Below are 22,690 nucleotides of genomic sequence, written 5' to 3'. Positions count from 1 at the left end.
CACTTAAGTAGAGGCACCAAGGATAACAACTACTTAAATATGAACAAATGAGCATTTTACCTGGCTGAGACAACAGTGGTGTGTAAGGGACTTTCGGTTCTATTGCACTCATTGGTGGAGGTAGCAAAGGGTTAGCAAAGCTGCGGAGTGGGTGGGTTGGTCGAACACAGGCCGTGGGGATGGTTCTGCTTGGTGCCTCTTCACTGCTGGGATGCTCAGGCTGTGCTGGGGGCAACATGGGTGGCTGCTGGGTGGTTGGTCCTTCACTCACCGCTGCAATGGAAACAAGAAAAGCCATTCATTATTCCAGGACAGAGCTTGCTTCCCCTAAGTCAGCTGATGGGCCTCTGAATGAATTCAGAGAAAGAAGTCAGGATCTGGACAATCTTTTCTTTTAGTTATGAACATTCTCATTCTCTCCCTTCATACATTTCTGGGATATAGCAGCCCCACCCCTTTAAACAGTGGCTATAGATCCAGCAGGACAGGGATCTATCTTGCAGGAAGAATAGTAAAATATACACAGCATTGACTCTATTGCCTGAACTGGTGGGGCCCTGTAATCATAAGTGATGAAGCAAGAAAAAAGAGTTATTTCTCCTTTCACAAGGAGCAATGCCAGTGAAATTCAACATCCCAAACCCAGCTACAGCTGCATTATTATCTGCCAGCCAATATGCCAATTTTTTCTGCGATTTAAACATGCCATGTCAACTGTCAAACAAATCAGAGTTACCAGGTGTTCAAGGCATTGCTAATAAAATGATACAAATAATAGCCACTATCATTGTCTTCCAAAACAAAAAAGAAGCACATCCAGCTAAAAAGTTATATGAGAGATGACTTTGCTGGAACAAGTTGCCTGAATGCAGGATTGTAATTTTTCCTCTTTGGCAGCAAACCTCGCAATTTTCAGTCAGATTACTATAGTTGAAGACGTTTCACATAGTCATTTGCGACTGCCGTTGGGTATTTGGACACTTTCTTATACAGAGACACACCTTTTCTCCAGAGACCACAGTTGAGTCAGACTAACATATTGGCAAGACAGTTTCTTATGCTAGGGACACTGTGACTTGACTTTATCATTCATGTTCAAAATCACCAGGTCCAGGTGAAACTGTAAATGAAAAGAGCTGGATAGGAGGTATAAGGTTGATGAAATAAGAGTATTTCTGATGACTTTTTTTTTTTTTTTAAAGAAAGCTCTATTGGGTAAGTGGGAAAAATGCAATGATAGGAGATAATATCTCACTTTGAAAGAGAATTTTTAACCAGGAAATATTTCAAGATAATTAGTTTGCAAGATAATTTTGAGACAACTCTCTGGGAGGCTCAGTGAGGTCAGCAAAGGGCAGAGGAGCTAGAAAGAAAACTTGATAATGCTGAAGGGAGTAGAGATTAAAGATGCCAAAGATCAAGACATTATATTAAAGATATGCAGAAGTGAAATGTGCCTTCAGAGGGTATTTGATATTAAAACTCATTTTTCTATATTCGGAAAGGTTAGAGGTCTTCTGGGTCACTGAGAAGCCTCCAGGCTTACCCCATTCAAAGATGGAGGCAGGGAGACATAGGGTTGGCTGAGGACAGGATGTAGCCATAAAGCAACCAGAGCTAGTAAACAGGCAAAGTTGACAAAAGATTTCTTCAAAGAAAATGTAATCAAGACAGCAAACTGGAGAGAACTCTGGGGGTAAGAGGAGTTTGAGGAGAAGTGCTTCCTCTTTAAGCTAGGAAGTCCTATCATGCAGAGGAGGGGTGCATGCATCCAAAATATCAAGATTAAAAGGTGGGGCTGCAAGGAAAACATTAAGGCAAATCCTTGGTGATGTGGATTCTCACAAAAGGGCAGAAGGGATGGAGACTTCAGGCAGGTGTTTATTAGGAGCTAAATTGTTTGTAGGAACATAAAGGAGAAAAGGGCACCTGCCTGGTTTAGTCAGTAGAGTATGTGACTCTTGATCTCAGGATTGTGAGTTTGAGTCCTATATTGGATATAGAGATTACTTAAAATCTTAAAAAATATATATAAAGGAGAAACAGGTGTTCTTGTATTCAAATTACACAGTCTTGATTGAATACAAGAACACCTGTTTCTCTTTCCTTCATATTCTTAGGAACCCCTGGCTGGCTCAGTTGGAAGAGTATGTGACTCGATCTCAGGGTCCCGAGTTTGAGTCCCACGTTGGGCAAAGAGATTACAAACAAACAAATAAATGAAAACTTTAAAAACTGTGTAATTAGATGGTTGACAGTATAGAGACAAAGAAAATTATGCTTGTTTTACTCTGGACTCATTTAATCTAAAGGAGAAAATGACCAATGGTCAATATCTGAATAAAAATATAGTATCTCTTAGCTTTAGATCAGAGAGAAGCAGACGTAGGAGCCCAGACCTGGGTCCATCTTCATCACCAATGGGCTGGTTTTTATTACAGGTCCATATCTTCCAGGGAAAGAAATTTCATAATTTTCCTTAGAAATCTGCCTTAAGTAATTCTATTGAAGATGGATTGTAATAAATCCATATATTTTATTTTTTTAATTTCTTTTTTTTTAACATTTATTTATTTTTGAGACAGAGAGAGACAAAGCATGAACAGGGGAGGGGCAGAGAGAGAGGGAGACACAGAATCTGAAACAGGCTCCAGGCTCTGAGCTGTCAGCACAGAGCCCCACGTGGGGCTCGAACTCACGGACCGTGAGATCATGACCCGAGCCGAAGTCGGACGCTTAACCGACCGAGCCACCCAGGCGCCCCAAATCCATATATTTTAAAAACTGCTTTCACCATTAGAGAAATAATAATATATTGTGTGATATGCTTCTTTATTCCATCCTTCATATTTTCCTGTTCTATTGCTTCTACATTTTTGAAATAAAAAAGATCTATGTTAAAATATTATTGTGACATTAAGTTTAATAAAATTTGCATGCACTTTTTTAGTCTTCTAAAATTTAGTTTCTCAAAATCCTCAGGCTTCACAGGAATTTTGGTGACATCGCGGAATGTTCTGTGGCCACTCCCATTCCTATTCTCTTTAGTGCCATTGCTCATTGGCATCTCTAAAATTGCAGATTCTCCACAGGCCCCATCCTCCATCCCAGGTCTTCAGGTGGCCACCACGATTTGCACCGGGAAGATACCTGAGGGAAGTAGTGGGAGCTCCACACAGATAGAGAAGAACTTGGGGAAATCAATCTCCAGCACCAACCATTATGAAAAGGAAAGTGCCTAATCTAGTGCTAGGTGGAAATGGGAGAAAGAACGCATCGCTAATCCACAAGGGACTATTTCTGTTTTGTTCAAAAATGGCAAGTTTGCTTAATACCTAGTACAATGGGCAAGGTACAGATTCTCCATAGACAATTCATAATTATTTTATGTGGAGCAAAAGAAATGCTTTCAGAACTGGTTGACGTTTGAGGCAGTCCAAACTCTTGATGCAATAGCAATGGCTCCATAGGAGAAAAGCCCTCATGTCAGATGAACCCATTTGGCCAGTTCAGGCGCCAGCTTCAAGACACCTGTGTGAAACAAACTGGCTCAGTGATATGATATGTAGATGTGCGAAGAGCTCTGAAAGCAAAGAAAACCTCTCTTTTCCCAGGAAAGTATAGCCACCTTGCAATTCAGAAAGTAAAGTGAGAATCAAATATGTGCTGGCAAGGCACTGGTTTTCAAATGATGAAGTAGTGGGAATGCATTGTACACATAGCATGCAATTACACAGTAGAGTCAAATTTCAAGGCACTTTATAATAATTAATGTCAACACAGAAATAATTGCTACAGAGTATCTGGCAAAAATATTGCGAAAATGGAAATGAGGATTTTTCTTCTATCTAAAATTGCAATATTTGAAGGAAATGTAGCACACCAATAACTCTACACAAAGACTTTGAGACACGAATGCTTAAGGAACCCAAGTCCCTCATTAATCTCAGAGCAACATCATGCAAAATTCCTGAGTAACCCCAGTTCCTTCCTCACAGGGTGGATTCTTGCAAAGACCCTAGAGAAAAAGTCATTAGCTCCATTGTGTCTGTGATTTTATCTAGGTCAAGTCCCATTATATGATTTCCAATTTGGGGGAGAGCTGCCACAGAAAAATAACATGGGTGAAGGTGACCAGCCTTCTCATTAACAATGACAATACACAAACTAAAAGGAATGGTAAAAAAAATCATCTAATCTCTAGTATCCACCTGTTTCAAAGATGAGAAAATAGTGGCGCCGATTTTATAGTGACTTGCAGAAATGGGGCCTCAAGACTATCTACTGGTTGAAGTTTTCAACCTCAGTTGACAGTTGCCTATTGAAGCTAAGAACAGGACTACAATTTATTAGTAGGAAGAGGAGATATTTGTCTGTCACAACTATATATAAATCTTTATCAGTGGATCACCAAATGTGTGTAATGCAAATGTACTATATCCTGTATTTTTCTTTTCCTTGTGGTAGGAGAGAAATTCAGCTTCATTTTTTGAGTTCAGAAAGCAGCAGATCTTTGAGGGCAGTTTTAGTGATTCATTTCTTGTGCAACTCGAAGGTCTTTCAGAAAACTTTGGAGGAAGGAGAGTCTCCACATTTGGCACAGATTTTTCTTTTCCTATGTGTGACTTGTTGTTTCTCAAGGTGACTAATAAGACATCTCCAGCCAGAGTCATGAAATGTTTTCTGCTTGAGAAAGAACACGGGTGTTTAGTGTTCTCCAAGGCATTTAGAAGCCGATACTGAATGGCTGGAAGTTAACTGGTTCTGACAGTGATTTAGAGAATATTTAGTTTCCTACAAAAGAGGGTGCTTATTTTTTTTTTCTTTTCTAAGTAATCACTTGGAAACACAGATCTGTTCCTATTCCTTTGGCACTGCACATTCCTTTTGCTCCAAAACCACTTGATGTATGACTGAATGTGTATTTTAAAAACCTGTAAAATCTTGCCCAGGAGTGGTATGTCCATGCCTTTTGATTTTAGATCAAGTTCAAAAATTACTATGCTAAGCACTCTGTTAGGAATCCTTTTTTTTTATATAACTTAATATAATAGTTATATATTTTATATTTATATTATATATTATAGTTATCTAATCACCCTTATTTAATAATCCTTACTTTAAAATAAATTAATAAAATTTTAAAAATTATTGAAGAGACTAAATGTTTCTTTATTTCATTCATTTATTTACTCATTCATTCATTCATTCATTCCTTTATATCTAGTAGACTTTATTTTGTAAAAGCATTTTTGGTTCACAGCAAAACTGAGTAAAAGGTACAGTGATTTCCAATATGCCCTCTGCCCCCACATATACAGCCTGCTCCACTATCAAAGTCCTGCACCAGAGTGGTACATGAGACTGTAACCACAGATATAAACCAATCTGTAGTCCCTAAGCACAAATAAAAACATATTTTGTCGTAGTTCACTTAATGTTCTTTGGATTGGCATGCATCACTCCAATCTCTGCCTCTGTTGTCACATAGCCATCTTCTCCCTGTGTGTCTGAGTCCCTTCTCTTGTAAGGATACAAGCCATATTAGATTAGGACTCACCCTAATTCAGCATGACCTTACCTTAACTTGATAACATCTGAAAAGATCCTATTTCTAAATAACATCTCATTCACAAGTATTGGAGGTTAGAACTGCAACATATCTTTTTGGGAGACACAATTCTATTCATAAAAGTCTGCCCTCTGGCCCCCAAATATTCATGCCCTTAGAGGTCTGGGTCTATATAATCTCTTCAAGCAGACGGAAGACAGCCATGTGAGGGAGGCAGATATTGGAGTTACAGAAGCCAAGGGACACCTGGGACTACCAGAAACTGGAAGAGGCAAAGATGGATCCACCCCTAGAGATTTGGGAGGGAACATAACCTTGACAACACCTTGATTTTGGAATTCTAGCTCCGGAACTATGAGAGAATAAATTTCTATCATTTTAAGCCACCTGGTTTATGGTCCCTTATCAAGGCAGCCTAAGAAATGAATACACACACTGTGGAATGATCTGAAACATAGACTCTACAATGAGAAATGGTGACACACCCAAGTCCTCCTGGTGAATAGTAATCTGTGGTAGATTGTATTATTTGTTCACAATTCACCCTCCCCTCCCTTCCCCTGTGAGTTCTCTAGTTCATGCTGGGTGGAATATATGTATCTCTATCCCATTGGTATTGCGTTTCTCTGCGTAACTTATTTTGGCTGGTGGGGAAAGAGGAGAAAATTATACTAGATTATTTATTATTTTTGCTTTCATTGACATTTAACTTTTGGAATGATTATCCCTGTGATTCAATGAGGCAGTTTTGCATGTTGCACCAAATCAAGAGAAAACACAAAGAATAAATGGGATGCTGAATTCCCAGAAAGAACTATGTCTTTAAAAGAGAAAAAGAAACTACAGGAACATATCATGAATCAAATAAAATAGTTAACTTCTTAAAAATAAATAAAGTGAACTTTGGCTTGTCTTGGTCTTGCTATGGTGGAGAGAGAAAGGTCATTTTACACATTCTTCTCATGCTTCATTTTAAAGTCAGAGAATATAGATGAAATCAAAAGAAAACACTAGACAGTGATATGATGAGGGAAAAGCTAGACTAAAATTATAATCCCCTCTTTCTTTCTGGGGAGAGTACATTTCAGAAGCAGAAGAAGGGCCTTGTGGCTTCTGAATTATTTGACTGGAATTCTTTTCCTAGTTGTCCTGGGATTTGGAAATTTTTGCTTCCTAGACTTCCCATATCTTCCTCGTTTAGTCCCCTTTGATACGATTTGGGGAATTATTTTTCCTTGAGTTTTTGCACACAACTCTATTACGTAGACATGATGTGCAGTGAGAAAAGGGAAAATAAATCTAATTCTCTCTTGGCAGATTTTTGATGCCTTTTAATTCTAACCTTGCTACATCTAGACGATTTATGATTTCTTAGCGCTGTCCCTGTTGGGTTGGAAAAAATATAGCTTACCTCACAAATATATTTTATTGCTGTTACCATCTTATCTATTACAAAACATCCTATCTCACATGAGCTGCTGAGTCACCTGTTCCTAACTAAGGGAAGAAAGCCATAAAATCGATTTTAAACTGCTGTGCTTGAAGAAAAAAAGAAAAACAGTCAAATGGTATAGGAGAAACCAGCAGGGTGTATACAATAGATTGAGAATCTCTCTCCATACCTACTTTCCTTAAAACAAGTGAAATACTATCCTTAGGATATAAAATCAATATACAAAAATCAGTTGCATTTCTATATGCTAACAATGAGCTATCAGAAAGAGAAATTAAGAAAACAATCTCATTTACAGTTGTATCAAAAAGAAAAAAAAGCACTTAGGAATAAATTTAACCAAGCAGGTTACAGATCTGTACATTGAAAACTATAAGACATTGACAAAAGAAATTTCAGAAGACATAAATAAAAGGAAAGATAGTCGTGGGTAGAAATGACTATGCTCATGGGTAGAAAGAACTAATATTGTTAAAAATTTCTGTACTACCCAAAGTGATCTCAGATTCAATGCAATTCTATCAAAATTCCAATGGCATTTTTCACGGAAATAGAACAAACAATCCCAAATGTGAATGGAACTAGAAAAGATCCCAAAACAATATTGTTAAAGAAGAGCAAGCTGGAGGTATCACACTTTCTGATTTCAAACTACATTACAAGGATAAGATAGTCAAACAGTATGGTACAGGCATAAAAACGGGCACACAGATTAATGGAACAGAATGAAGAGCCTGGAAATAAATCTATGCATATATGGTCAATTAATTTATGCCAAAGAGCTAAGGATATATGGTGGGACAACAATCTTCAATAAATGACGCTGAGAAAACTGAATTGCCACATGCAAAAGAATGAAACTGGATTTCTTATGCTGTACACAAAAATGAACTCAAATGTTTTAAACACTTGACCTTAAGACCTAAAACTGTAAAATTCCTAGAAGAAAACAAAGGGCATGAGCTCCTTGACATTGATTTTGGCAATGACTTTTTGGATTTGACACCAAAAAGCAAAGGCAACAAAAGCAAAAATAAACTGATGAGATTGCATCAAATTAAAAGCTTCTGTACAGCAAAGAAAACCATCAACAAAAGAAAAGTCAACCTATGGGATGGGAGAAAATATTTGCAAACCACATTTCTGATAAGGGGTTAATGTCTGAAATATATAACAAATTCATGCAATATAATAGCAAAAAATTAGATTAAAATGAGCAGAAGCATTGAATACACATTTTTCCAAAGAAGACATGTGAATGGTCAACAAATATGTGAAAATACACATATATGTGTATTCACACATATGTCAAAATATGTGACCTTACTAATCATCAGGGAAATGCAAATCAAAACCACAGTGAGATATCACCTCATACCTGTTACAATGGCTATTGTCAAAAAGACAAGAGATCATTGTTGGAAAGGATGTGGAGAATAGAGAACCCTTGTGCACTGTTGGTGAAAAGGTAATTGGTGCAGCTACTATGGAAAACAGTATAAACGTTCCTAAAAAAATTAAAAATAGAACTACTATATGATCCAGCAATCTCACTTCTGGGTATATATCCAAAGGAAATGAAAACAAGATCTCAAAAAGACGTACATACTCCCACGCTCATTGCAGAATTATTCACAATAGCCAAGATATGGAAACAACCTAAGTGTCCATCAGTGGATGAATGGTTAAAGAAGATGTGGCCTATATACAACGGAATATTACTCAGCCTTGAGAAACAAGGACACTTTTTTGCAGCAATCTGGATGGACCTTGCAGGCATTATCCTAAGTGAAATAAATCAGGCACAGAAAGACAAATACTAAATGATATCACTTACATGTAGAGTCTAAAAAAGACAAACTCATAAAAAAAAAGACTAGAATGGTGGTTACCTGGGGCTGGGGGGATAGAGAGAAAAAGAGAGATGTTGGTCAAAGAGTACAGACTTCCAGTCATAAGATGATTAAGTTCTGGACATCTAATGTACAGCATAGTGATTATAACTAATAATACTGTATTATATACCTGAAAGCAAGAAAGTAGATTTAAAACATTCTCATTACAAAAGGGAACCATTCTTATGTGACATGAGGGGGGTATTAGCTAACTTTATGGTGGTAATCATTTTGCAATAAATAAGTATCTCAAATCAACACAATGTATTCCTTAAATTTACATAATGTTATATGTCAACTCTATCTTATTAAAACCAGAAAAACAAACAAACAAAAACAAATGAAATTCTACTCTGGAAATCTTTTTCTCCAACAATCATTACTTAAACATGAAACGCTATTGCTTAACCGATTTAACCAAAGAAAGCTAAAGGATTCATCTAAGTACTGGTTCATCAGGAATCAGTGAGACACCTTTAAATACATCCAACAGACACTTACACATAACATGTTGGAATACAGTCACTCGATTATTAACTTCCTAGTTGACAGCAAGTATTAATTTCAAGCACCTGGCACTTCATTGTTTTACTGAACTGGTTAACCTTTGTTTCCACACAACTTCCCATATTGTCTGCGGAGCGTACTGTGGAAAGACTCCTAGAGAATCAGTTTAAAAGCATGTGGTAGGATCCGAAGGACTGACTGTGCTCTGATTCTGGCCCAGGGCAGAGGAAAGTCAATTTTTCCAAGGGATGATAATGTCAGAATGCTATACATTTAACAAGACATCCTTGGTTATTATTCATTCGTTCTTCATAAAAAGAAAGGAAAATGCATCACACTGACTTTTTCCTGCTCCAAAACCTCGGTCCACAGACAATGTTGGGAATGGCACAGGCCGGAGGGTGAACTGTGGGTGGGGGTATCCACACGTGGGAGATGGAAGGATTCCTGGGTACTGGGCACTTTCCAGGGTTGGCACAGGGATGGCACTCACGACAGCTGCAAAAACAAAGATGTTGTTTTTATTATTATTTATCTTATGTTGTCACCTACGAAGCAGAAAGGAAATGGCTAAACTTTCCCATCTTCAAATCCATGCATGCTCTTCATAGTATCTTGTAGGTTCCTTTACTTACCTCTCTTTCCACAAAGTCTCTCTTTTAAAAAGCTCACGCCTCCAGCACCTTACTATAGAACATTACTCTGAGATGTCAAACTTCCCACGGTATCAGTTAAAATTTTTTTTTTTTTTTTCAGAGAGTGAGGGAACAGGGGAGCGGCAGAGGTAGAGGGAGAAAGAATCTCAAGCAGGCTCCGCACTTAGCGTAGAGCCTGACTCGGGGCAAGATCTCACGACTACGAGATCATAACCTGAGCTGAAATCAGTAATCAGATGCTCAACTGACTGAGCCACCCAGGCGCCCCCCAAATTTCCTATGGTTTCAAAGAAAGAAACAATGAATCAAGTTACTATAAAAGCACATTAAGGCTTCCTGGTGATTTTTTTTTTTTTTTTTTTTGCCTTTTATTTTCTCCTAAGCAAGAACCCAAGAAATGTTCGGTTGTTCAGAACTGAATATATTGGGTAAAGTGGGCTAAGGAAATGGGAATTTTATGTTAATTCTGTGAAAGATGTAATGCTCTTGAGAGATGATCAGGTATTGATAGGTATAATCTCATAATCATACTTAGGATTTTTATTTAAATAGAAAATGTCTTCAAATAGCAAAACGGTACAGCTTAATGACACATTAATTTAAATATAACTGAATGTTGTCTGGGAACACCAATCATTTTTTACTTATACTGGCTTAAACCCACAGATCAATATCTTACACAATATCTCCTAGGTGTATTAAGTGTTATTCAATTCCATTATTCAATATCTATTAAATTATATCACATTATAAAATATTTATTCTAATTGTAGTCAATCTTCATCTTACATTATCTTAGAAAATGTTTCGTATTTTCTACCTCTTTTTAATAAAAAATAAAATTTTAAGCTAGCTCCTGGAATGATCTTCAGCAGTATATTTTTGTCTATTACATTACTCAAGTTGTTTCTACTATATGCATTAGTTTTATTTAATTACACCCTAATGCCAATCCTGGAGTTCAACATGCATGCGCATACATATTTACCAAAGAAAAAGCTTTCTCTTTATCATATTCCTCTTACATAAGTAACTTCATAATCATTGATACAGATTACTTTGTATTATTTTAAGTTAGTTACAAACAACATGTAGATTTAAAGCATATTTTTTAACCTAAAATGCAGATTAATTATATTAAATACACAGAATTTTAAATCAAAAGGGCTGCTTCTAGTAAAATAGCTTTTAAAATTACACTCTGGAATTTATTTCTCAGGGTATTTATAATACTCCTTGAAATGCATATTAACAGGCTTATTTGAATTGAAAGATAAAAAAAAAATTGGTTTCACAATAAGACTAATTCTTTTAAGTAGGTGAAGTGATGGGTGTTTTCCACAAATTGAATTAAAAGCTGTATAGATTTTAATAAAAACATTTTTCAAAGAATTATATTGTGATGGTATAAGTGATATTTCAATGCTTCAAATCCTGTCTTAATATATTGTTTTATGTAAAGTACCTCCTAGTGAAAAAAGTTTGCAGATGTATCTTATAATTACTCTGTAAGACTTGGTAAAGCTTTTTATAGGTGCATCTCTTAAAAATGATGAAGTAAGTAACTTGAATGAGTAACAAATACTTTTGAAAGTCAGGCAGTTTCTAAAATTTATACTTGCAGTATAATTGGAGGACAATATCTAGTTGTTACTTGAAACATTATAAAAAATAACTTCAGGTGAGAAGTAAAAGTATGGGATTCTGACATATAATTTGAAAGTTCAAATCATTGAGTGACTGCTATAAAAATCTCATTGTGACAGTCACCCACACATAAATGCAAACAAAGTTTCGTAGTGTTTAGATAAATTAAAAAAATATTGGAATAGAGTTTATGCAAAAAGCAACATCAATCCACAGATCTATGCAGTAAGTGTATGGAAAAAGCCTCATTCATGTCATTAAGTGATAGAATTCTAATAAAATCTTTCTTTACACACAATTGTACAGAAATACTAATTGTAGTGTTAACTCACTTCAGAAGAAAAAAACCCAGCAGTTGAAAACTCATGCTCACATATGTCGATAAAATAACATATAATTTCAGTTTATAGAAATACTATGTTGCAAAGAAATAAGATAGGTGATCAATAAAAGACATAAAGATACGTGACATTTGTATATTATTCTGTAGGGAAATTAAATCGCAGGTACTAGTTCAAGGAGAAACAAGTGTAAATTTTTGTCAGTGAAAGAGAAGCTTCCTCACATATTTTGTAAATGGATGGTGGTGGATATCAAATTGTATAATTTTTATGCATTTGAATTTATTTAAGAGAGTGGTATATGAAAAAAGTACATTTTTCACAGGTATTTATAACAGCTCTTTTAAACGTTAAATTCAGAATGTTTCAGGTGATACAAAGTTTTCAAATTAGTTTTGGGACGCACTGAATGAAAATTTGAGAATAAGTGGTTTACAGCGCAATGTCTTATAAAGATACTTTAGAAAGAGTAAATTGGGATATACAAACACATGAACAGACTCGAAAAGAAGAAAAAGAAAAAAAAGGACAGAGAAAATGGTAAAAAGAATCAGAGATTCAAGCCAGATATCAGCTAAAATGACTATAAATTCCTTAAAGAAAAGAGGTTATAATTTTGTAATCTTTGTGTCTCTCACACTATGCTGATAGAGATACTTCTGATTTTTCAAGTGAGTTAATAAGAAGGATTTTCTAGAAGTAATATTTAAAAATCTGCCATTTCAACCCACTGCAGACTTTTTAAGTGGTTTGATGTATTATTTAGTTTCTTACGGTTTATAGTTACTATAGGAATAATGGTAGTGATAATAGACTTAAATACATTTGTAAATAAGAACCATACAATAATATAAAGTCTATTTTCAGAAAACTTAAACTCTCAGTCTCCCAGGTAGTCAATTTAATGATATCATCTATCTTACTGATCAAATGGGATCACTGCATAGTCATTAATATAGATTGCCAGGTTGTAAAGCTATCCCTGTGTTGACAATTTTTACCCATAAATAAATGTGACAATGATAGTTTCGCTTAGATACATAGAAGGTACCCACTCCACAAATTGTGCACATTTCCTTATCAATATTATTATTTGAACTTAACCAATATCTTATAATACACTTAGAAAAAGAATTTCATACATATCTCTTGGTTGGAGCTGAATAAATTTGAATGGAGAAACAAAAAATAATTTGGCAAGCCACAGAATATAAAATCAGAGAGCTGAGAGAACCCAAGAGATTAAATTTATATTGCAGTTCCAAGTCTTTCATTATTGAAGAAAGAAATTTTCCTTTCTAAGAGTTTTGCATTTTCACTACTGACCTGGGTACAAATGGCTTGCAAATAATAATTCTTTAAAAAATAATAAACCTATTGTATGTTTCTGCATTTCAGCAATTCCCATAGTTCTATTCCCTGACATAGAATAGTCTGTATTCCAAAGCTTTGGTTCTGAAGTATTTTGATTCATGATTCATTTCTAAAAGGGCACAGAAGTCTACACCTACTTATAACATAGTTGTTGCAGAAATGATCATTCTAAAGTAAGTTGGATACAACACAATGTATTGAAATGCTTTTTAGTATTTTTCTGCTACGTGTCAGTTTTAAAAGCCAGAAACACACATCCACATCCACACACACATTCTCTGTCTCTGCCTCTGTCTCTCTCTCTCTCTCTTATTCACACTATAGTTCAAAGCATTTGCTGCACTATGTTTATGTAAAACAACTCGGAGAGCGATATCATCAAGAATTTTCAATAAATCTCTGCTCTGTGGCCAAAGATGACAAGAAATCTGCTCTGACACAGCTTGCTGACAAGTGAATTTATATCTCACACTGATGCACAAAGAATTTTCAAGTTGAAATTTCCTCACCAAATTACTTAGCTCTCTGAACAGGGCACACTGATATCTGAAAGCTTTTACAACATTCTTAAAAATGTTAGCAATAAACACAACCTATAGGAAATCTAAAGTAGAGATTTTTTTAAGCTATAATTTTAATAAATAAAGCCCTCTGTAGGTATTTTTCAACATGGTACTTGACATAGTTGAGAGAGGTGCTGAAGAGGAGAGGCAGAAAAATAAGAGTAAAGATAATATTTCGAAGTGGAAAGAATTTATGTGAAATGATTTCTCATTCTGCCTCTCCTTACCACATCTTTTCTGCAATGACCGATATATCAGTTGGACTACTTGGAAATTTAGTGCCTATGGCCTTTGATAAATATTTTTTTTATCTCCTTCACATTTTCAGGTGTCCATTGGCAAACACTTTTCATGGAATATACACGAAAAAGTCCACCAAAAGTCCACCAAAGTCCTCTTTAGGAAAAGTGTGAACATTCACAAATATGTGTTCTGTCGTTATTCTCCATATCATGCTAAAGAGCCCAAGCACTGAGGTCAAACTGCCTGGGTTCATTATCTAGTTCTGCCACTTTAGCACTGAGTAGGTGTCACAGCCAGTATCTAAGATGCCTCCCATTGAGTATCACTGTGATATTCACATCTTTGGGGAGTTCCCTGCCACATTTCACCAGGGTTGGTCTGGTGACCAATGGAATGTTATAGAAATGCAGAAGAAATTCCACTTCCTAAATCAGGTTTAAAAAGATTGTCCTCGAGGGCACTTGGGTGGCTCAGGTGGTTAAGCATCCAACTCTTGATCTCAGCTCAGGCCGTGATCTCATGGTTTATGAGATCGAGCCCTGTGTCAGGCTCTGTGCTGACAGTGTGGAGCCTGCTTGGGATTTTCTCTCCCTCTCTCTCTGCCCCCCTGGTTGCTCTCTCTCTCTCTCAATAAATAAATAAACTAAAAAAAAAAAAGATTATCCTCTCTCTTTTAGATCACTCCCTCTGGGGGAAGCCAGGAGTCACGTCTTGAGGACATGCTGGAAAACCTGTGGACGTGATAGAAGCTGTTGAGAAAATGAGTGCTTGTTTTATGTTGTTTCATTTTGGAGGTAAAGTGTTATGTAGTAATGGATAATTGCTCATTAGCTTGGCAAGTGATTTAAGGTCACTATTTCTTAGTTTTCTCTTCGTAAAGTGGAGATGAGAATAATACCAACTTTGTGGAGTGGCTATGAGGATTTGAGAGATCTTCCTTAGTACAGAAGAGAGGAGCGTCAGGGGTCAGCCCTTCGAAAAAGCTGGTAATTGTTATCAATCTCCAGGGATCCAACAGATCTTAAAATTGTTTGTTTGTTTGCACTCAGTAATCCTAGGAAAGCATTCTTGGTCGGATGTAGGCATTCACAGGGGCTACAGGGTGATAGAATGAATGCCCAGTTCTAGAACCTGTTAAGCTGGGATCAGTCTTAGGATACTGGCTTCTTACACCATGAATGCAAGGTTCAGGCAAGGATTCTGAGTTGGAATCAAATGTTTTAGGGGTTGGAATGATCTTCATATCAGTAAAAGATGGAATTCTGGTAGTACAGCACCTCAAGCCAACAGAATTCTAGTTTTTAAAATCTGCTTCTTCACTTCTCAATAGCTTCTCCAACCCATTGTTTGAGTTCTGCAGTCAAGTTACTAAAGCAGATGGTGGGAGTGGGGAAAAAAAGAGTTGGCTTTCACAGTGAATGTTCTAGAAAGCCCCAAACCAGTGGTCATAAGCAGCTTCTAAGCTATCACAAAAGCAAAACTGTATGCCTTCCTTTGCCTTAGTCTTTTTACTAGATACTTTCAGGCCACTTTTTCAGACTTCTTTTTTTCCCTTAAAAGCTGGGATTGCATTTTTTCCCCTTAAAGATGTACAGGGAAACAGAAAAAAATGAAATTCAGGAGGCTCCTGCCCAATAAACTCTCATACATTTAATTATCAGAATTTTATAACTAATGTAATCTTAGAGGTCACCTGCTTCGATCTATATCCCTCCCATTTCTGCTTCCTCGCCTTTCCTCTAGCATTTTACAGAAGAAAACACAGGTTGAAAATGGAAGGGGGAAACAAGGTCAAACAAATACTTATGTTCCATCAGGTAATAAAATACTAGAAATGTAAGTAAATCTTTATCCTTCCAGGAATTGCCCTCAGCCAAAGAAGTTGCTTGCCCAAGATTACACCCCACTTTGCAGGGGCAGCCTGCATCATACTTGAGACAAAGTCCAGAAACCCACCTCCCTTGCCTCCTTTGGGAAAACGCTAAGGGCAAGCCCAGCACCAGAGCAACCCATAGGGTCAGCTGCAGCTCCCATTAAACTATGTCACCAGTTCAATTTCTCCCTCCTCCCAGTCCTGCATCCCTTACCCTCACAAGTGTTATTCCAGAAAGCACTTGTTAATAAATTGCCTGTATTCTAAATTCTGTCTCAGAGTCTGATTCCTGAAAACCCAGCATATGACCCTTAAATACCCTTTAAAAATTCAGGAAAGTTATACTTGATGCTTCTGATTTCTTTTTTTTTTTAAGTGTATTTATTTTGAGAGAGAGAGAAAACAAAACATAGTGGGGGAGGAGCAGAAAGAGAGACAGAGAGAATCCAAAGCAGACTCTACACCATCAGCACAGAGCCCAACTGGGGCTCCATCTCATGAACTGAAAGATTATGACCTGAGCTGAAACCAAGAGTCAGATGCTTAACTGACTTAGCCACCCAGGTGCCCTGTTGCTTCTGATTTTTCATAAATAATTTCACTTATAATAAGAAAAAACATTTAAAATAATTCTTTGGTCATTCTAAAAATAGTCAGCCTTTGCTACCATTTTAAAACAAAGTGCTCGGGATTGGAAAATCAAAATACGTGGGTATTTTTGCCTGTGCTTTCAGCTAGTGTGTTTCTCATGAGCATTAGTTTACTTTGTTGTGAAATGTGTTCAGGGATAGGAGCAACAGAGGCCACATAATGTTTTCAACCAATAAGTTGACAAACCTTAGACAAATAAACAGATGTTGCACTCCAATGAAATTAAATACATTTCCCCATGGATTTTAAGAACAAAAAGCCACTTCAGATAGTCTATATTTGATCTGCTAATTTACATTTTATAAAGCATGCTGAGAAATGTCAAGGAAAAGGGGAAAAGACAGTCTTACAAAAATAGCGATTCTTAAGTGGAACAGCAAACATCTTCATACATGTGACTAGAAATCAGCGCGATGCTATGATGTAGTTTATAAGACTCAGTAGATGAAAGACTTGATAAATCTAAATAATACTGCAAGTGGGCCATCAGAAAATGTATCTACTCTTCTGAATGAAATCATAGCTCTGCCAAGATACAGATTTACAATTTGTTCAGCAGAGTTATCTAAGACCTATCAATCATGTCAATTGCAAAGAGTTTATTTTATTTATCAGAAAGCTTAAGAATTTATTTTAAAATCAAATTTGATTATATGTTGAAGTCATTTCCTTTCGTTAGATAGAGTTTTACCAACATAGAGCTTGGAGGTAACAAAGAATATGATATGACAAAGTTACTTCAAAGATATATTTTCTATTGAGTCTTCATTTCTCATAGAAATTTTATTTAGGTATAATATATATCTTGAAAATTGGAATATCCAAAGTAGTGCTCAGTGATTTTCCAAAGTGAAATGCCTTGCAACTATCATCGAGGGCATGAAATAGAACATTATCAGAAGTTGCCCTATGGTCTCTTCTGGTCACTGATCATCTCCCATCAAGAGTAACTGCTCTTCAGAATTCTGACCCAATAGATTATTTTGCCTGTTTTTAATTTTACATAAATTGAGGGGCACCTGGGTAGATCAGTTGGTTAAGCGTCTGACTCTTGATTTCAGCTCAGGTCATGATCTCAGTCTCCTGAGTTCGAGCCCTGCGTTGGGTTAGGTGCTCACAGCACAGAGCCTGCTTGGAATTCTCCATCTCTCTGCCCCTCTCCCACTCACACTCTGTCTCTCCTAAATAATGTTAGAAACTTAAAATAATAATAAAATTTATATAAGTTGAATCTCATGAATGTGTTAGGTTTCTGTCTTACAACATTTTATCTGTGAGATTCTCCCTATTGTTTATGGCATTTTAGTTTGTTCAATTTCATTGCTGCATTATATTCCACAGAATATAATGAATATGTTATGGTGTAATAAAGATATGATATGGGGAACGGTACTGCCACACATATTCTTGTTTGCGTCTTTTGGTGAATACATTATGTATCTCTGCTGGGTAATTTTACCCAAGGTTAAAACTGGTATAAGATTGGGATTGCTGTTGGGGTGCCTGGGTGGCTCAGTCGGTTAAGCGTCCGATTTCAGCTCAGGTCACGATCTCGTGGTCCGTGAGTTTGAGCCCTGCGTCGGGCTCTGGGCTGATGGCTCAGAGCCTGGAGCCTGCTTCCGATTCTGTGTCTCCCTCTTTCTCTGCCCCTCCCCCGTTCATGCTCTGTCTCTCTCTGTCTCAAAAATAAATAAACATTAAAAAAATATATATAAATAAAAAGATTGGGATTGCTGGGTCAGAATATTCTTATACATTTTATAAAACTATTTAACTATTTAAAATAATGTACCTGCATTATATGATAATTTTTAAGATAGCAACAAAATTAGTTGCTGGTCATTTTACGGCCCCCATTCATGTAGAGTAGGACACCAGGAATAAGGAAAGGTTTGCTGTTTTAGGCAAAGAGCAAGTTGGAGCTCCAGGTGACAACCTGAGGTGGCACAATGCAGTGGACAGATCTAGCACAGGTTTTGGGTTCCTACTCTCACATTCCTAGTTTCCATAATTGTAAATTGGATGGGCTACTGTCAAAAATCTTTTTTAAAAGTATATAAATAATATAAGGCATGCAAATCATCTTAGCCCTTGGAGAAGCAGAATACCAGAGGTTCAGAGGTTGTCCAGGTGTGTCCTGAGGTAAGTCAGTAAGCTGAGTCTCTTATCTTATCTGAGTCTCGCTATCTGTAAAATCAGGATAATCTCACCACATGATAATATTATGAGGATTCACTGAAATAGTAATTAGCAAGGCATTTAGCAAGTGAATAATATTCAGAAATTCTCAGTATTTGTTAGGTTTCATTTCATTTTTCATTCTTTCTAAGCTCATTATTTCCTTTCCTATTTAGTAAAAACAATTTTAACTGCCCTTAATACATCATAAAATCTTATTAGAAGATATTCTAACTATAACTGATTTTAAGAAAGGTCCTTAAACACTGGTGTGTTACAAACACAAGGCAGTCTTATACTGCATTTACTTATTCATTCATTCATATGACAGACGTTTAGCAAGCACCAGTTTTGTGCTAGTATTGAGCTATACAATGTATGAATGCAAAGACGAATTAGATGCATTCCCTCCCTATCATGAAGTAATTCACAACCTGTTAGAAAAGGACAGATTTGGACTGGAATACCTAAACATATGAGGCAGTACATAATTAATGCCACGAATATAGTAGAATGAAATGCTATTCAAACATGAGAAAGGAAGCCATCATTTTCTGGATACAACATTCAGAAAAGAAAGAATTTATGAGAGCATCACTATCTGCTCTGGTCTGTGAAAAATGCATACAACTTTGTTAGGTAGAGATAGCCACTGAGTCATTCCAAAAAGAAGGAAATGTTCAGAGGGAAAAAACAAAGAAAAGACCATGTATTTTTATGGACAGGCAATTTAGTCTAGCCTTGCAGGAATCTACGATATATCTCTATCTCTCTATCTCTATATCTATCTACCTACCTACTTACCTACCTAACTACCTACTATATCTATCTAGGCATAGGAACAGGATACTAGAAATGTAGACTTAAATGTGAGATGCTCAGCGGTTTGTAGGTGTTTTTTTCTTGGCAGGCAACGGGGAGCCTTTGGAGAAATTTATAGAATGGAATGCCATATTTAAGTTGTTTTAGGAACACACCTGTCAGGCAGGATACATATGAATCTGGAAGATGCTAGAAGGGGGGAAGACTCCTTATGAAGCTGTTTCGACAGTTCAGGTGTGAGGTCATAAAGAAGAGAATTAACATATGACTCCAGGGAATGGGAAGGTAGCCAGGGATTCAAGATATTGTGGAAGGAAAATCAACAAGATATGAGAACTTATTGCATAAGATGGTTGTACATGGAACACAAGGGTCCACAAAGGATTTTTTTTGGGTATAGTTGACACAGAAGAAACTATAGAAGACTGGCACCACTAGAACTTTGTTACAAGAGGAAAGTAGCCGGAGGGGAAAAGTGAAACAGCTCAGCGTAAATGTCTCTGTATGTAATGAAAGAAATGAAAGAAGGACAATGGCTTCACAGGGCACCTCTGTAGGGAGCTTAGTGATTAGGAGCTCAGAACTCTGAAGCCAGACCTTGTGAGTCCAAATTCTGGTTCTGCCACTTAGATGCTGTGTGACTAAAAGCTAGGTACTTAAACTCTGCAAGACTCAGTTTCCTTATTAGAGAAAGAGGCATAATAATTGTATCTATCCCATGAGTTGAAGAGCTAGAATCCATTATAAATTCCATAAAAGTTTTTGTACTTATTAGAGTAACACTGAAAGCTGCAATGGAGCATAGAGGAAACATGACATATAGTAAAGTAGAGAGAAGGAACTGTTAATTCATTCACCTAAATTATCTTGATTGAAGCCTCCCAGGCTCTGTTCTGAGTATTGAGGATATGAACTGATCACAGAGACAAAATCTCTACCCTCATAGAAATTACATTAAAATACAGGAAACAAATAAACAAATACAAAAATGTGAACAGGATGGTCATACACATTAATAAAGAAAAACAAAGCACAATATATAGAGCAGAGAGTGAGCACAGATGCTATGTGTGACATTTGTCAGGGAAGACCTATAGTGGGAGCTGTTGAACACAGAATTGAATGAAATTAAGGAAAAGCCATGTAAATATCTATGAAAAGAGATTCTAGGGAAAGAGAAGAGCAAGTGAAAAGTCCTTGCATTTGAACGTGTGTTATTATCCAAAGAACAGAGGGGAAGGCTATGAGGCTGAAAAGGATTAGAGTAGTAGCAGGAGATGAAATGAGAAATGAGTCCAGAGGTTTTATCACATGGGGCCTTGTAGGACATGGTAAAATCATGGATTTCACTCTATATGTTACGGGAAGTTAAGAGGAATACCATCATCTAATTCATACAATTGAATGGCTGCTCTACAGACAACTCGCTACAGGGGCAAGAGCTAAAGAAAAGAGACTAGTTACAGGTTTAGAACTGTGGTCAAGAATCTGTAACAGATGGTGGTGGCATGGGTTAGGACAGAGCAGTTGAGATGGGAAGGAGTGGTCAGATTTGGGACCAAATCAGGTATTGTAAGCAAGAACTGTAGTACTGATGAAAGACTGAATTTGGGGTGTGATGAAATTTGGATTAAAGAGTATGAAACTAGAGTTTTCAACAAGAGTAAATGGATGAACTGTGGTAACATTTATTGAAATAGGGAAAGAAGTAGGAGGACCAAGTTTGGAGGTGGGAAAGAGAATCATGAAAAGTAGGATCTCCATAGCTGAATTGCCTATTAGACAGCCATATGGAAGTATTGAGTCAATGGTTGATATGAAAGTTGATATGGGTTATAAGAGATTAACTTAGAGATAAAATTTGGAATTTAGTAAGATTTAGATGGCGTTAAGGCTCTCAGAACAAAATGACATCATAGAAAGATCTAGGTAGGGAGAAGAGAAAAGGCTGAAGACTGAGCTGTGGGGCATTCTCTGACTTAGAGACTGGGCATAAAAGGAGGAATAAGTAAAAGATACTCAAAAGGAGCAGCGATGGGAAAGAAAGAAAACCAGGATCATTTAGTATACCATAAGGCAAGTGAAGATAGTGTTTCATGAAAAAAAAAAAAAGGGAGAAGCTATGTCAAATTTTGCTGAGCATCTGAGACTTGACCATTTATTTTCACAATGTGGAGATTATTGATAACCTTGAAACTCTGGTTTCAGTGGACAGAAACTGTCTCATTAAAACTAATAAGGAAGATTACAAAGAGGGAAAAGCCAGTATAGACAACTTTTAAAGGAGTTTTTCGGGAAGGGAGAGGAATAGGCTGTCGTTGGCGGGGAAAGTAGTACCCAAAGATGGTATTTAAAACAGCAGTTGTGACAGAATGTTTGTATGCCAGTTGGAATTATCTATGAAGAGAGAAAATGGATGATACCAGAAATGGAAGGGATACTTACAAGATTCCCCAAGTAAGTGAGAAGGGATGGCAACAGGGGAAAGACTTGGCTTGAGACAGGAGCACAAACACATTAACTAGATTTGATGGAAGGATAAGGATACCAATTCTCAATGCTTCTCTCTTCTTGGTAATGTAAGAAGCCAAATTATTGGCTGAGCATGGGGAAAAAAGAGAGATTTGGGGAGTCTGAGAAGAATAGATATAAGACATTCATTTTATAACCCGAAATAATGAATGAATGGAGAAATGAGTGGCATTACCAAACACCACTATTTGGTGGTATTTGACTGCTAATACCTGGCAAGGAAGTCATGTGTTTTCTCCAGATAAATCAGCTGTTAGTAGAGTGGAGCCAATTAAACAGGGTTGAGTTTTTTTCTGGTGAATATGATGGGGAAGGAGGACCAACAGAGATGAGGGTGTTTGCAAGGGACTGAGGATGATAAATGACTATGACTTCTCAGTTGA

The 22,690-nt window shown here is 36.7% G+C and overlaps 1 protein-coding gene across 2 annotated transcripts in view; it reads right to left on the bottom strand.

Moving 5' to 3' along the window:
* The window catches only part of DCC (DCC netrin 1 receptor), a 1,134,523-nt gene that overhangs the window by 34,007 nt on the left and 1,077,826 nt on the right, over positions 1 to 22,690 (bottom strand). For both annotated transcript variants that reach the window (XM_078435224.2, XM_078435225.2), the window contains exons 26-27: positions 9,770 to 9,925; positions 61 to 273 (exon numbers count right to left, since the gene is read on the bottom strand). In XM_078435224.2, coding sequence (XP_078291350.1) covers positions 61 to 273; positions 9,770 to 9,925 — 369 coding nt within the window. The remainder of the gene's footprint in view (positions 1 to 60; positions 274 to 9,769; positions 9,926 to 22,690) is intronic.

Source organism: Panthera onca, chromosome D3 (genome assembly GCF_046562875.1).
Source record: "Panthera onca isolate mPanOnc1 chromosome D3, mPanOnc1 haplotype 2, whole genome shotgun sequence".
In the NCBI taxonomy this organism is placed as follows: domain Eukaryota; kingdom Metazoa; phylum Chordata; class Mammalia; order Carnivora; family Felidae; genus Panthera; species Panthera onca.
This window is presented reverse-complemented; position numbering and strand designations above follow the sequence as displayed.